This window comes from Canis lupus, chromosome 3 (genome assembly GCF_048164855.1).
Source record: "Canis lupus baileyi chromosome 3, mCanLup2.hap1, whole genome shotgun sequence".
Lineage (NCBI taxonomy): Eukaryota > Metazoa > Chordata > Mammalia > Carnivora > Canidae > Canis > Canis lupus.
The window spans coordinates 23,616,453-23,632,917 of NC_132840.1; the positions used below are offsets into that span (position 1 = coordinate 23,616,453).

At 59.8% G+C, this 16,465-nt stretch overlaps 1 protein-coding gene across 1 annotated transcript in view; it reads right to left on the reverse strand.

The window, feature by feature from the left end:
• Window positions 1–3,997: 3,997 nt before the first annotated feature.
• The window catches only part of SLC7A5 (solute carrier family 7 member 5), a 32,508-nt gene continuing 20,040 nt past the window's right edge, over window positions 3,998–16,465 (reverse strand). Inside the window, exons 3-10 of the mRNA XM_072819535.1 lie at window positions 13,443–13,548; window positions 12,892–12,936; window positions 12,347–12,470; window positions 11,333–11,436; window positions 10,841–10,937; window positions 9,461–9,610; window positions 7,540–7,717; window positions 3,998–6,449 (exon numbers count right to left, since the gene is read on the reverse strand). Of these exons, the coding sequence (XP_072675636.1) occupies window positions 6,394–6,449; window positions 7,540–7,717; window positions 9,461–9,610; window positions 10,841–10,937; window positions 11,333–11,436; window positions 12,347–12,470; window positions 12,892–12,936; window positions 13,443–13,548 (860 nt within the window). The 3' untranslated portion in view covers window positions 3,998–6,393. The remainder of the gene's footprint in view (window positions 6,450–7,539; window positions 7,718–9,460; window positions 9,611–10,840; window positions 10,938–11,332; window positions 11,437–12,346; window positions 12,471–12,891; window positions 12,937–13,442; window positions 13,549–16,465) is intronic.

Here is a 16,465-nt window from a genome sequence, read left to right on the forward strand (position 1 = left end):
TCCACTCGCTGCATCTGCGCCTTCTGTAGCCAGCGGGAGCCCGTGAGGAGGAAGGCAAGGTCGGGGCCTCCGTGTGTGCAGCCCCGTGAAGGGGGTTGGCAGTGGGGCACCACGGGAGAGGCTACAGGTGGCTGGGGAGGGGTCACATGCCCAGGTACGGAGCAGGACAACCCTGTCCTCATCTGGACGCTGCTGACCTGCAGGGAGCCTCCCACCCTGGACAGAGGCTGATGCTGCCAGGCTCTCTCCCTCTATGTTCTAGAAACAGCTCCTGGCCAGGGACTGCCTCGCCTACGACTAGAGGACACTCAGCAGCGACGAGGATGGACACTGGTCCTTGAACTCCCTCTGTGCCTTGGCACTGATGAGCAGAACTGCTTGACACCCCCCCACACTGTCCACAGGAGCTAGATGGCCCCCCCTTTTTTTAAATAAAAGATTTTATTTATTTATTCATGAGAGACAGAGACAGAGAGAGACAGAGACAGAGACAGAGAGGCAGAGACACAGGCAGAGGGAGAAGCAGGCTCCATGCAGGGAGCCTGACATGGGACTCGGTCCCGGGTCCCAGATCCCAGGACCACGCCCTGAGCTGAAGGCAGATGCTCAACCGCTGAGCCACCCAGGGATCCCCTAGATGGCCCTTAACCAGACCATGGCTTCCCTTCCTCCCCAGACCCCGGCCCTGGGCCCCCTCAGGGCGAGCCAGCAGACAGCATCCAGGTGGGGAACCTGCTCTCCTGGCCCCCACAACTCCTCTGCCCTCTGCCCACACCCACCTGGGTCCCTCCAGGAGAGAAACCCTGGCCTGTCCCCCGAGCTGGAGCAGGGCTCTTTTCCAACTGCCGCAGCCCAGCCCTTCCAAATACAGTGTCTCCTTACTTAGGCCGGTCATGGGTTTTACTGGACGAGTTCCTCCCTGTGGGATTCACAGCCCAGAAACCAAACAGTAGTGGCTTCCATGGGAGAAGTCTGGGCTCAGCCTCACCCCCCAACACGGCTCTGTGAGCGCAGGACAGAGCTGTCCACCTGGGTGCCAGAGCCCGAGAGATGTCGCCACAGCCATTTCTGTAGAGAGGAACAGGACGGGGCGGGGGGGCAGTCACATCTGGGGACACCCTCCCGCTGCCCTGGATGCCCAGGAGGACCAAGCTCGGCCTCTGGGAAGCCTGGGCGAGTGTTCGCGGCCACAGAAGTCAGCCGCCTGCTTCTGTGACGTGGAGGTGGCTCAGGAACTGGAGTGGCGGGGCTGACCTCGGGGCCTGGCCTCACCCACACGCCAACTTTCCCAGCCTCAACTGGGAGCTGTGCAAGGGCTCGATACGGTGGCCTCCCCCGGGAGGGACAGGCAAGCCTGGCTGGGGCCCACAGGAGCACAGGGCACCTCGCTACCTGCTCAGAAGTGTGGGGACCACAGGATGGCCAGGCACAGACCCACGCCTCGACTTCAGGTCCCAAGCCCTCCTTCGAGGGGGAAAAGCCTTCCCAGGGCCCCATGCCACTGTCTAGCCAGCCTGCAAAGAGGCTGCTGAGGTAAAGGAACCTTCTGGAACCTTCCATGCCCTCTCTGACCCAGGCTGGATTCGTTCTCCTAGGGAAACTGGTAGAGACTTGTTCTGTGAGCGATCTGCTCACCCGGGGCTTTGCATGTGTGCTCTTAAGCCTTTGACTTGAATCACACAGTTGAGCTCCTGCTTACAGGATTAAGCCACCCCTCCGGCTAAGAGAGAAGGATCTGGGTCTTGCCTGAACTGGATCCCGAGAGGTACAGAGGGCAGCACTCTGCCTGCTTGGCATGCAGGAATTCAGAACTCTCTGGCTGCCAGGTGAAGGGCGCCTGGGCCCCAGGGATACCTCGGTGTGGGCAGCCCCTGTGTGTCCGCCTGATTCCATGGGGTCCGCTCCAAAGGACGTGGGCTCGCCCCCTTCCATCTTCATCATCCCTGGAGGCCGTTATCGGGGGGCGGGGGGGCAAAGACTCACGAACTCTGGAGGCCACCGAAGTGCAAAGTATGCTGTATTGGGGATGCCCAGGAAGGGTCTTTGTCTGGAGCCAGGCACAAGCCCAGAGGGAGCACGAGGTGGAAGTGCCGCCCCCTCCCTGGGGTCCTCGTGACACCCCGGGGTTCCCGAGCTCTCCCACCTGGCCCAGGGGTCACCGATTGCCTCCCACTCGGCACAGAATCCTCGCTTGGCTAACCTCTCTTCCTACAGCAGGCCAAAACCCACACTCTGGTTCTGCCAAATTCCACGGGCAAGGGTTCCAGGCTCGTCGCTGCTGGCCTCATCCCTGCCCCAACTCCCTCACCAGCTCTCCATGCGAGCGAGCTCGTGGTGATCTGGTGAGTCGGCAGGACGTCCTAGGAAGTGGGGGACCTTGAGGAGTCTCCTCGCTTCCCCACTGCTCCTCCAAACGCAAACACGTTCCTCCCCTCGCACAGCGGCCAAGGGGTTGTCGGCTGTGGCATGGACGCGCCCCAGTCCCAGCCTCGTGGGCCTCTGGCTCTTCTGGCTCCTGCCTCAATGACCCACTCCCCACTTGAGTCTCTGCCCACCCATCACAGGAGGAGCGGCCCCCAGTTGGCTGTGGGGGTTGAGAACTATCCTTGGCGGTGTCAAGACCGCTTCATCGGCAGCAGGGAAAGGACCCCTTGTCCTGGGGCCAGGGCCACAGAACAGGCACAGCGAGGTTTCTTTCCCACTTCTTGCCTTTCCTCTTTTCTGCTTCCCTGGGAAGGGAGGTAGGATTTCTGAGCCCTCTTGGACGTGTCATGGGCTCCCTGGAGCAGACGGGGTGGGGGGGTACCGTACCTGGTGGGAGTGTGGGTGGTCGTGGGCGCCTGGCCCCAGGGGCAGGGTGGGAGGGTGTGGGGGGCAGCAAGGCTGTACCCGGGGCAGCGGCCCCCTGCCGGCTCCACTTGGCAATCCCTTCTCCCACTGGTTAGCTCTACCCCTACTTCCCCCAGCCCACATGTTTTGGGGTTCAGTATATAGGGATGCACATGTGGGGCCAGGGTCAGTGCATAGGGGTGCACACACGGGGTCAGGATCAGCACGTAGCGGTGCGCACGTGGGGTGGGGATCCGTGTGTAGGGTGCACACACGGGGTGGGGATCGGTGCGTAGGGGTGCACATGCAGGGCTGGGACCAGTACTTAGGGGTGTGCATGCAGGGTCGGTGTGTAGGGTGCACACGCAGGGCCAGGGTTGGTGTGTAGGGGTGCGCATGCAGGGCCGGGATCAATACCTAGGGGTGCGCACCCAGGTCATGACATGGTAGGCCCTGGTGCTCTCAAAGGCAGCAGTCCTGGGGACCTACGCTCTGTGGCAGCTGCGGGTGGCAGTCCCCGCCAAGCCTGTCCGCAGGCTCTCCTGCCTGAGGCATGGAGTGGATGGTCCTACCCTCGCCAAGGTTCAGGCTGTGGCCACCCCACAATGCCTTCCCCCACAGACCCATCCCGACTCTCCTCAAGGCCCTGTTCCAGCTCAGGACAGACTGTGCCAGAGTTAAAGGAGTGTCGTCTGTTGGTCTGCATAAGGCTCCCGTGGCCCTCAGCCCTGCTCCACTCTGGGGCCGGGAGATGCTCATGGATGTTGTGGAAGTGAGGGAAGGGGCTTGGCCGTCCCTGCCAACCCCAAGCTGGCATATGCCTTCCCTGCCCTCCCAGGGCTGGTCCCCAGCAGCAGCCACAGTGCGCTGCCCGCAGACTGGGCCACGCGCTCCTCCTCCTCCATCTCGACTTCAACATGCTTGGAAGAGGCAGATCCCAACTCTGGCTCAGCCCCTGCTTCCTCCTGGTCATCACCACCCATCCCCAGGCAGGGGCTGTGACCACAGGCCACCGTGTTGGGCCTCCCACGCTGCCCATCCCAAGGCCACGTCAGTGGAGGAACAGGTGAGCCAAAAGGTGCACATCACTGCTTCTGTGGGGAGAATATCCAGATCATTCCTGCACCTGGAATTTGGCGCTTAAAAAAGGACACAAAAGACCACCAGCAGGACTTAAAATTCTGATTGTTTTTCTTGAAAAACAAACGAAAAACTCTACACACACACAAAAAAAAAACCCCTGAACTCCCCACCCTGCACCAGCTAAGTGCAACAAGTTAGCCACGGATGGGAAAAGAGAGACGTTATGCCACACACGCCTTTATGCAGCAGGTGTCCTGGCCATGCTGCTATAGCCAGGAAGCACAGGGACGCATGGGGACGCCAGGACCACGGGACACTGTGTAGCAGCAAGGATGGACGCCAATTCTGCAAATAAATATACACGGTGCCAACAGAAGCCTTAAGTCAGTGACATATCAGGTCAGGATGAGACAGCAGAACCACTAACAAATGCTTGCTGGTTATGATGGTTTGCTTTAAAAAAAAAAAAAAACTAGTATGCCCGACAAACGTTGAGTACTCGGGACCCCTGTCAGTAGAGAGCGGTCAGAGGAGTGGAGTCTCCACCTTGCCCAGATTGCCACCATGGAAGTGTCGCCCGGTGTCTGCACGGCTCCTTCCAAGGGGCCCTGGGCTGGGTGGGGGGCAGCGGCTCCAGGAACTGCAGCCTGGACCGCCAACCCGCCTTCACAGCATGCTGAACTGCCCGTGAGCCCTCAGTGCCCCCACCTGGTGAGAAGGGACCCCCGCCCATCCCTGCAAGACTGATGATGCCCCACTTCCCCACACCCGCCTACAGGAGGCTGGGGCGGGCCGCCGCAGGAAGGCTGCCATGGTCCGGCCGGGGCCATGGGGCTCCCTGCATTCTTCCTAGAGCCAGCCCTGTGCTCTGGCACAAAGCAGGAGGGACAGCTGGCCGGCTTCTCAGCCTCCTGAGCTGCTTTCAGGCCCGGCAGGTCACATGGGGGTCCCGGAGCCCAGAAGGAGGGCCGCAGGCCATGCCAACGCTCACGTGGCCCTGGGGACAGCAGCCTCTCTGGTGGTAGCCTGATGTCCAAGGGCTCAGCTCAGTGGTCAGAGGACAGGACAGAGCCACCCAGCACCGAAGATCGGGGCCTGGCAAGGTACACTGGCCTCAGCTGCCCACCCCCGGAAGGAATGGGAACGACAAAGACAAGCCTGAGGAGTCACAACAGCCTCCAAAGCAGGTGTAGTTAGAGTGGCCCCAGCTTCCCAGCAATGGAGTCAGACCTGCGGAGGGCCGTGCAGTGAGGGCAGCACCCCCACCAGGAGCCGGAACCAGTTCCTGGTGGTTTGTTGGGCTGCCGGCCAGCTGGCAAGGCCAGGGAAGCCCATTAGGGGTCATGGTGGCTGCCTTTCTTATCTGGTTTGTCATAGAAGATTTTGAGTGTTGAGTCTCTGCCTGGAATAACCATAGGTCAGTCCCAATACCGGACGGAGAACAGTCCAGAAGCAGTGCTACCCACAGCCCACACCCAGTGGGCACAGGGGTTGCCCGAGTCTTCCTGCAGTTGTGCCCTTGCACACAATGGCATCCAGGATGGGATGCATGAGGTCAGAAGCCTGGTGTGTCCTGGGTGACCCAGGGCTAGCCTGGGAGCTGGTTCTGCTCTGTGGTCCGGTGGCACACACGGGTGGGAGCTCAGGACGATCCGGCTGCCCGTGACCTCTGCTCAGGGCCCCCACCTGCGTAGACACCAGGTGCAGAAAGCCTCCGTCTGCTGAGCTGGGGACAGTGTCACTCTCTGAAGGCAGCTGTTCTGGTGACTTTCTCTTCTCTCTTCTGGGGGTCGGGGAGGGGTCTACCTCTGGGTCTTTAAGGCAAAGAGATCTAAGTCCCGAGATTAGTTTCACTAAAGTCACTACGTCTACAACAACAAAAGAAAGCCAAGCGCTTGGTCTGGGCTGCTGTCTTGTCAGTGCATCTCTGAGGTCCGCACAGCGAGGCCGGAGTCCTGGTTGCTCTGCTCGTGGGACCGGAGTGTTTGGTGCTCAGAAGCCCTCACTCCCTGGGTGACGTGCTGGGCCGGGCACGGTGCTCTGCACCAGCACCTGGTCCCTTGACACATATCACACACTGCAGGGGGTGTGGGGGGACAAAACTCCCCCTACTCCTTCTCATTTCTTTAGAAAATAATCTCTTGGTAGCATCAACTTGACCCAAAATTTAAGTTAAAAAAATAATACAAATAAAGGTGGGGAGGAAGAGGGCCCAACATGGCGAACAGTCAGTCTGTGGAGGGTCGGGGGCCTGGCCTCTTCTTATGCTCATGGAGGTAAGGATGGAAGTTAGCTTTCTAGGACTGAACTCGTACCAGTGTTCACTGTGGCCCCAGCCCCCTGACCTGGTGGAGGGACAATGAGGGGCGCTCAGCTGAGCTGCCTGGATGACAGGACCAGAGTCGCTTTTCAAGGGGGTATGAGATGTTTTAACAGGATCTTTGCGCATTCTCTTTCCGGCAGCTTCCTGGCCCTTCTTGCTTACGTCTCCTGAGGCACCACCTGCATGAGCTTCTGGCACAGGACCGTCGTGGAAACTGTGGGGGGACAGCGAGTTAGGTCAGGGGCACCAGTGGGGGATGTGGGCTGTAGCTCACCCCATCCCCATGGCCACATCGTCCAGGGCTGTAGGTGCGGCCAGAAACCCAGGGCTATATGTGAAAGCTACTGAAGCGCACATGTGCCCAGGGCCCGTGGGCCTCCCCGCCGCTGGGTGCCAGCCTGCACATCTGCCCCGACTGTGCAAGTCACCCAGCTGGTGTGGCCGAGGAACCTAGCAACAGGCAGGCTTGGGCCCATCCCCGAGCTGTTTCAGAGCCCAGGGCCCTTCTAAGGGTCTGGGCAGACACCAGGTCGGGCAGCTGGCAGGCCCTCCTCAGGATGACCGCTGCTGGCCCATGGTCCTGCAGAGGGGCTAGAGCAGGTGCGCGAGTCCCAGGGCCCAACAAACGCCTGTCATGCACAGACTGCAAGTGCTCACTGTGGGCGATTTCAGGAGGGAGGGGGTTCCTTGCTGTGGCGTACTCTAAGATGACCGACAGGCAGGTGCCCATGAGAATGCGGGATGGCCACCTGGTGTGCACTGACCGGGGCGCAGCCCACAGACCCCGGACTTGCCTAGGAGCCTTTCACTTCAGACATGATTGCAGGAAAGGGTCTTAAATGGGACTTGTCAACGGAGCCCAGGACTGCACTACCAGGATCCTTCACTGTCCTCTGCCTTTCTAGGTCAGCCGGCTGTGTTTAAGCTGGCGACAGACGGTGGGGTTTCATTACTTGGCAAGAGCAGCCTGGTTCTCTGGAATCCCTTGTTTTGAGATTAGCTGGTGCCAAGCTGAGCGTCTTATCCCTGAAATACGCGGGCCAGACGTCACTGCCAAACACACCACAGCGCCCTAAACCTCAGTCAGCACAGTCAACGCCCGCTGCCCAATTCCAAAGGCTCAGCCTCACTGCCGGCCCCTCGGCCAGGGCCTCACAGCCACCTCTCGGCGACCCTGGCTGACCCTGGGACCTGCGCTGCTCCTCAATGGAGGGGATAGATCAGAGCTGCAGAGAGCCCTGCTCTGGGGCACGGCATGGAGGGTCCCAGAGCAGGAACGGAGGGAGGCCCCAGCAGGTACTCACAGATGCCCTGGAGGAGCCACTTGGGCTTGTTTTTCCACCAGACCCCCAAGAAGTAGACCGGCAGGCCACTGAGGATTATGGTGAAGCCAATGCCACACTCCACGGGGGTCTTCCAGAAGGAGACGGCGATGAGGAACAGGCAGGCCAGGATGAAGAATACTGGGAGGGCCAGGTTCACCTGGGGATGGGTGGGGGGGACGGGAGGTTGGAGCTGATGCCAGGCAGCCCGGCACCCCCTGCCCACACCTCCCACTGTCTGTGGTCACAAGTCCTGTCCACCCTGCTGAAAGCTCTGCATCTCCTGTGCCCTCGCCGGAAGCATCTTCTCCCTTGGGATCCCCGGGATACAGGGTGTGCTCCCTGCTCTGAGCCACTCCTACTTCCTGGCCGACCTAGGAAGGGCTCTGACCTCCAGGGCCTGTTCCAGCCTTTGCTGGCTCCAGCCTGCCTGGTTTTCCGAGTGGACCTCACCTCGTTCTCCCAGCATGTGCCCTGAGCACTTGGAGCCGGGCAGTAACCACTCAAAACACAGAGGGTGCTGATGCATGAGGGAAACACCCAGCTCAGTCCCTGAGGCTTCCCAAGGTCAGGGAAGGTCAGCCTCCCTGGTTCCATCCCAGGGTGGAGACGTTTGCCCAGCACCCAACCCACGGTCACCCAAAGGAGGGGCCCGGCACTGCTGGGAAGGCCGTGGGCACCCGCTAATAACACAGCAGCACCCGCCTCCTCAGAGCCCTTGTGTGGACAGGCGGGGCCGCAGTCTGCACACCACAGGCACACGGCCCACCCACAGAGTTCAAGGCAGAGGAGCGGCGTCTGCTTCCCCATGCCTTCTGCCGGGCAGGCTCATCTCCACATGCAATCAGTCTGTCTACACGCTGGTGTCTACACACCGGCAGAAAGCCCAGGGGATGAAGGATGAGCAAGGGTTCCCCGAGGTCAGCCCACAGGGCATGCCCCACCTGGCCCTACTGGGACAACACCCACCACAGCCCTTGCTAACAAGGGGACAGTGCCCAGCTTGTGTCCAGGCTGTGAGAGAGACAGCGCCCACCACAACAAGGGCCACAATGACCCAGGCCACTGAGGCTGCCTCGGTCTCCCCAGAAGAACCCCTGCTGGACCCCACTGGTCTCTGTTGAGAGCTGGGGGGAGAGCCAGGGAGGAGGCTTGTGGACAGGTGCCAACTGTGAGGAGCCATGCACCAGAACTGGACAAGGGACGGGGCTGTTGGCCAGTGGCCACTTGCTGGCCATGGTGTGCACGTGGGGCTGTAGCTGACCTCTCAGCAGGAGTGCAGGCTTCACCAATGCCCCTTCTCAGAGAAACAAGGTCACCCTAGGGCCTAGGGAGCTGGGCCCCAGTATGGAGCTGACAAGGGCCAGCACCCTTCTTTCTTCTGGGCTGGCCAAGGCCAGGGTGGGCACTGAGGCCAGCTCCACCTCCGCCCACCTGTTCTCCCTCTTGCCCTGGCACCTGCCTCTCCCCCCACCCCCCCCCCCACCTGCCCTGCGGTGCTCATCACGCATCCACCTGGCACTTTCTTACTCACGTCTTCTCCCCTCCTTGGAATAGGAGCTCAAGGGGGCCAGGGACACAGGGATCTAATTTGTTCTTTGATGACCCCCAGCACTTAAGAAGTTCTCGATAATAGCCATCAGGTGAACTAGGTATCCCTCTGTCTAGTTCGAACACAAGTGTGTTCATGTGTATCTTGCTGGATCCTTACCAGGACATTCTGGAGAAAGTACCCTGACCGCTGGTTTGCACTGGGAAGATGCGGGCTCAGAGGAGGACAGTGCCAACCCAGGACTCTGGTGGACACTCAGACTCTGTTTCTGGGGTGCACAACTCTGCCGAACCCTTGACCGGCCCTCGGTGTGCCGTAGCCCGTGCTGCCCCGGATCAGCCCACCCCTCACCTTGATGGGCCGCTCTAGCTCAGGCTTCTTGTAGCGAAGCCACAGCATCCCGGCGATGGCCAGGGCCACACAGAGCCAGTTGAAGAAGCTGAAGAAGTTGATGACGGAGAAGATGTCTCTGGAGAAGGCGTAAAGCAGGGTCATGATGCACTGCAAGATGAGAGAGGGGCCAGGTGAGGCCTAGGTGGGGCCCAGGAGCAGGGCAGCCTTGAGGCAGGGAAACCACGCTTGCTCACTCTTGTTCTGAAGGGGAGGCCTGGTCTGAGCAACACTTGGGCTCTCAGAGAGCACAGCCCCGCAAACAGGATTCAGTCGGTGCAGAAAGGGAACACCCAACCGCACGCTGGCTGCAGCGTTACTGTGACACCACGAGCTGTGGCACATTCAGGCACTGCACGCCATGCAGCGGTTTCAAAACTAAGATCGAACTCTGCAGCACCTTAAAACTCAACCAAGAATCACTGGATCCTTCTCTCTTCAAGAGGGGCCAAAGCCCTCTGTCCCTGAGTTGGGCTGTACCTGTGGACTTGCGCTCCTAACACAGAAAAACACAGTAGTGATGGAGCGTGACTTCTGAGGCCAGGTCACAGAAAGTGTGGTGGCTTTCTCCTTTTGCCACCATCAGCTGGCACACTCTGGGGCGCCTAGCACCATGTCGTGAGGACGCTTACACAGTACCCATGGAGCCACATCCTGCAGCAGAGGAACTGTGGCCTGTGGCTGTGTGGGGAGCCATCTGGGAAGAGGCACCTCCAGCCACAATCGAGCCTTCAGTTGGGACAGCATCCTGACTGCCATCTGGATCTCCACCTCATGGGGAACCCTGCACCAGGGCAGGACTCCCAGAATCAGATAACAGGCGATTCCCCTTTCCCCCGTGTGTGGGGTGCTGTGCTGCAGCGGCAGAGAGCTCCTAACACTGCGTATACCCACACAGACAGACGAAGACGGGCAGAAGGAAGGCACGTTGTAACGTGATCTCACACAAAAGCGGAGGCTGGGCGTGCTGTGCACACCATGAACATGCCCACAAAGCTCTGATATGTCTCTTCAGACAGCTTTTGCTTCACACACTTCCAGACTGTTTAGAGGTCTTTTGTTTTACAACCACTGCGCATAGTTTTTGGAATTAAAAAGAAAAAAAAATCCATGAAGCACAAGGTGAGGAAATGCTCACACTAATTATCTGTGCATCTGTGCTGGCCTCAGGTGGACAGTAGGGGACAGGCTTCATGGGGAGAACGTGCAGCCTCCCTCCCCCGGTCTCCTGCGGGGGAGCCCCTCAGACAGGTCCTGAGGGACATGCCCGTCTCCTGTTTCAACCTGCTTGCATTCCCCCGGGGACAGAGGACAGGATGCCGGACAGTACCGCTCGCTTACCGTAAACACAAGGGAAGGCATGGGTGTCAGCAGCTGTGGGTGGATCATGGAGAGGATGGAGGGCAGGTGGCCCTCCCTGGACCCCACGAAGAACAGCCTGTGAACAGGAGTGGGCATTCAGCCTTGCCACCATGCACCCCAGGCAGGGCAGGGAGTGGGAGGGCCCAGGCCCAAGGGCTGGGCTCCCTCCGGGGGCTTCCTGGCATCCCTGATGGGCTCGGCTGGCGAGGGGGGAGACTCAGCCTTCCTTACCTCCAATCCCCCTGGGCAGGGTTTTGAAATGAACCCATGAAAGAGTCCAGAAGGACACAGCTGTGTCACCTCTGGGCAGGGTCCGGGGGTCAGAGTAGAGTTCATGGTTCCCTCATTTCTGTATTACTCAAACATGACAAAACAAAATCCAGAGCACACATGAGAAGGCAGTGTGTGTGCACTGGCTACCCACTGCGACAGCGGAGCCTCCCACCTCCCAGAGCCTGGGTGACAGCTCACCTAGAGGACGTGAAGAGGGACCCGTTGACGGAGCCGAAGCAGGACAGGCCCACGAAGACAGGGATGATCCAGGACATGACTCCCAGGTGATAGGTCCCAAAGTCCTAGGCAAACACTGAGCATGAGCCCCGTGGCCCTGGGGCTCCCCAGCACAGGGCTCCATCTTCACCTGGACGACAGGTGTCCTCATAGCCTAGCCCTGGCACATTTCCATCTGCATGGCTTCCTACATGCTCATCATGAGACGTCTACACATGGAGTGACCCCTGGGGGTCTGGACTTTAGGGGGCAGCCCCAGAGATGGGACTTTGTGTATTAGCACAGGGCCCTGCGCCTCACTCCCTGTCCACACTCTTGGGCACTCCTCACCCTGCTATATGCCAGGCTGGCCACGGTCTCCCCCCATCAGCACATCTGCTCCAGAGGGGAAGGGGTGCACTGCTGTCCCTGGCTGAGCTCCTGGTGCCCTCCCAGAGCAGGGCTTGGTGTTTATCCAGAAGATGGAATGGCTGGTGCTCCAAGAGCTGAGTCCACCAGCTCTGGGGCCACCCGGCTTGGTCTGAGGGCTGACAAGGCACCCAGCCAGCTGCCTCCATGGGGCCTAGGTATGCTGCGCCCCGCCGCTAAAGCCAGTGTCCAGAGTGTCCAGCAGAGGAGGCTCAGGATGCACCCAGGCCGCAGATGGGGCAAGGCCACCCCGCTGCCCCTCCCATGCTCAGGGCTGGAGAGACCTTGCTTGCCTGGATTCACTCTAGGCCCAGCTGTGTTCAGGGCAGGACCACCGCACATGCTGACCTAAATCTGGCCTGGGGAGGCTGGGCACCGACACTCTCAAAGACCCCATGAGTCTCACATGAGCCAGGGTGAGGAACGAGCACCCTACTCTTTCTGGGGGTTGGCAAAATACAGTTCGACCCCTCCGAGTAGGGTGTGGTTCGTGGATGGGAGGGGCCGGCTCAGAGGGGGCAGGTGGGCCTCTCAGTGACCTGGCTGGGCTGGCAGGTGGCATCTTACCACAGCCACAGCCTCTGACGTCAGCATCTGCTCTGTGGACAATGTGGTGAAGTAGGCCAGGTTCGTCAGCACGTACACCAGGGTGACGATGGGGAGGGAGATGATGATGGCCAGGGGCAGGTTTCTGGAAGGCACAGGAGGGACACATTATCAGAAGGCAGCTCGGCATGCAGCGGGACCAGATGCCTCTAACACACGGTGGCTGGGTCCTGAGCCTCACCGCGTGGGGAAGGTGGTGAGTGGCGAGACTGTTCCCGGCCCGGGTGAGTGGCTGGAAGCTGGCAGGTGGGTGGCTGGGTGACCCTGGGCCAGCAACTCAAGCCCTCCAGCCTTGTGCCCTGATCTTGCAGGGGAGCCTTGTTCCAGGTCACGCGGCCACCGTGCGGCCAGTGTGGGGACAGAAACCAGCGCCCTGCCCTAGCATGGATCCTAACCCCAGAGCCCCCGGAAGGTCTTGCGCTCGTCTGAGGCAGGGCCCCTGGGTGGCCCGGAGACTGAACCAGGCTCCCTCCCTCCCTCAGAGAAGTCTCTGTTCGTACCCATACCTGTAGGGATTGATCATCTCCTCTGTGACAAAATTCAAGTAATTCCTGGAATTGAGAAAGCAGAATTTAATTATACGTCCCTCCCACCATCACTGGGGGGAAGAACACAGATCCCACGGGGGCTCCTCCTGGCTGTTCTGGGCTCATGGATGGGGATCCCCGCACCCACCTCCAGAAGCCCCTCGGGGAGCAGCTGGGGACACAGGGGACAGGAGGCATCATAGCAAGGGCTGCAGACAGGCCCCTCGCTCCTGGGGAGGAGACGTCAAGAAGCTCCAAGCCCAGCACTTCGCGTCTAAATGCTTTATGCACGTCAACAGAGGTCTGTCTATAGGGACAGCTTCTCAGGGGCCCAGGTGCGCTGCGAACAGTGCCCAGGGCTGCCCCGCACGCCTTCCGTGCTCTTCTGGGTTGCAAATGGCTCTAAGAGGCTTTCCCACCACGCTCCGAAACTGCCCACAGATGGCCAGGAGACCGGATTTTGGGATACTTCAGGGCCCACCCACCATGTGTGTCCCGAGGGCCAGAGACCCAGACATTCTAGAACTTACCATCCCCCATAAGCAAAGAGGCCACTGTACAACGCCAGCACAATGTTTCCCACGTCCAGCTTGGTGCCCTCAAACGAAAACTTAGGATCCAGATTGGACACATCACCTGGCAAAGGCCAAACAGACAGAAAGGAATGCCGGGTTAGAGAGCACTGCAAAAAGGTCACACCACAAATTCTGGAATGTTCCTGGAGCAAAATACAGTCACAAACAAAAATGCCAGGGTGAAGGCTTTCCACGGCAACAAATTGAATGCACCTGCTGAGCCAGCTAGCCACAGCATTCCCAGACTTACCCGGGGTCAGGAGCAAGCAGACGCAGGTGAGCAGGATTCTGCTGTGACCCAGGGGACATGACCCCCAAGAGGCCCCTAGCTCACCCAACACAGGGAGGCAGCTCCACAGACCCTCGGCCATTCCAAGTGCTAGCCGACCGCCCAAGAGCTGGGGGATGGGATGCCCCAATGGGCCAGTGCAGGGGCATGTATGCGTCCACCTGTGGTTCATGCAGGCAGGAGCAGGGGCTGATCAGCCTTGGTCACACTCCCTGCAGAACCCGTGACATGTGTCCCAGCTCAGGGGCACCCGGGCTCGAGTCTTTGATTCCCCTTAGTGCTGGGAGAATCTTGGGCTGCTAACCCCAAACCCAGGCTCCCTGCTTATGTGACAGAGCTCAGAGTGTGACCCATCCGCAAGGGTCAGCACGGAACTTCCTGAAACCGACTCAGATCTGTCCCTGGACACGCTGCTCCTGAGAGACTGAAGTGGCCTGAGGGGACACAGGGATGTGCCTCTGGGAAGCATGGTGTCTGCAGGGACATTCAGCGCAAGCACCTCCCAGACAGCTGTCCCTGGGGGCATCGCAGCCTCAGTCCTCCTCCTGGGCAGACGGCACCAGGGCCCTGCACAGCTCCGCCCAGCACTCTGCTGACCGTTTCAGCCAGGAGCGGCTCAGGTGCCCCCATCTCTGCCCCCACCCTCTCGTGGCCTCTCTGCTGTGTCTCCCCTTTGTGTCTATCAGAACACGTGACACTGGATTTAGGGCCCACCCTGATTCTTCCCACAAAGACATCTGCAAAGACCCTTTCTCCAAATAAGGGCACAGTCACAAGTCCCTGGGAAATGGGTGTGTGTTCACACCCGACCTGGCACACACAATGGGAAATGTGGGTGTTGGGAGGGACTCTGGCTACGGGGGTTCTTTCTGTGGCTCAGCAACACTGTCCATAACATGGCTCTGGACGCTCAGGCCCAGAAGCCCTGGCTCCATAGTGAGGGGCCAGCCCCACACCTTTTCAACACCTGGCTCCCCTGCTTGGGATGGCTGCAGCAGGGACATGTACATGAGATAGCAGGTGCCCAGGGACACAGCCAGCCCAGCCCCTCAGCCCACCTGCTAGTGGCCAGCCTTCCAGGCACACACAAACCTGGAGGGGCTGCATGCTTGGTCGGGTGCGGATCACTAGAGCACTGCAAAAAGGTCACACCACAAATTCTTCAGGGCTCTGGATGTGAAGGTCTGTGTCCCCGTCCAGCTGAGAAGCCATGGGCCCAGGCTGGGCTGGGGCTCGGGGGCCCCACACGGGTCATTGTCACCCATGGTGGGTGGGTCTGTAGGACCCTGGGGAGCCCAAGGCCTCCCACTTCTCCCAAAGGTGACAGCCTCCTGTTAACCCAGAACAGGACCCGGTGGCAATATGGGAGGAGGTTTGCGGAGGGGAGCATGGAAGGGAGCTTCCCATAAAGCCCTGTCATCTTATGCAGCAGAAGCCTGCACTTGCAAAGCAGCTCAGGTCTCCAGCACACAGTGCAGTGGGGAGGGGCAGGACGGACCCCAGAATTCTTGTTTCTGGATCTGCCTTCCTGTGGCATTCCCGCCCCCGCCCCGAGCTTGTTTGCCCGGCCACCACAGGTCAGCTTATGCCTTTGATCTCAAATCTGAGCTGGGAAGTGGACATGGGACCTGAGAGGCGCCCAGCCCCCACTGCCCTGAGGCCATGGTCTCATGATGAGATGCACAGGCCCCGGGGTGGCCGGCACCTCACCCAGGCGCATGGGACCTGTCTAGGAGGCCCAGGTCCTGGGACTGCCTGGTCACAGGGTAGTCAGCAGCCTGGGTGGCCGGGGGCGGTGCAGAGAGCTGGCTCAGGACAACATACTCTTCATCCAACAGCACCCAGAGCCCCTCTGGGCTCCCTCCTGGTGGCTCCCCCATGGAAACAGGCCGGAATGTGCACTCCCTCACACCTGCAGAGCACTGCCACTTCCCCCGGCCTTGTCCACGTACGTCTACTATCCAACAGCTAGAGAAACGGTGGCTCAGGCTATCTGCCCTGGGGCTGGGCAAGCGCCCACGTGCATGGGATCCAGGACCACGACTGGAGACTCACCTCGTGCTTGAGCCCGAGTCTACACCACCCCACTCCTCCCAGAATGGCCCGGCTGCCCCTAAGAGTCTGGAGGAACCCGCTGAGACGGCTCCCACTCCCCCAGACTTGCTGAGGATTGCAGGTCCGAGTCCCACAGCCACTTCTGGAGCATGGGAGGCTTTCCACGATAAAGGCCCCTCCACGTACTACACGGGTGTCTGGAGCCTATACTTTCTCATTGATCTACTCCATTTCCTACTGAAGTACACCTCTATGTATCCTGTCTGTTACTCAAAGTAAAGTTTTTTTCCCCATATGTAGTGATATAGATTTTGGTGCAGCTGTTAAAACTGGCTCCCACCTGAAGTAGTGACACTGTGTGTGCACATGTGTGTACCGTGTATTCACGTGTGTGCACATGTGGGTCGGAGACATTCCATGCAGAGGGATGGCTGTTGCTTTTGTGGCTTTGGGGTTCCACCAAAGCCTGGTACAGGAGATGTAAAACGTGGGTGCCCAGAGGGTCCCTGGCTACCAGGGGTACAGCACTGGGGCAGGGATGAAATTCAAGGCGAGTAAGAAGCAGGTGCTTTCAGCCTCGAGAAGGTCTGTGCAGCCTCAGTTTCCCACAGGCGCTACTCCCACTGTGGCTACC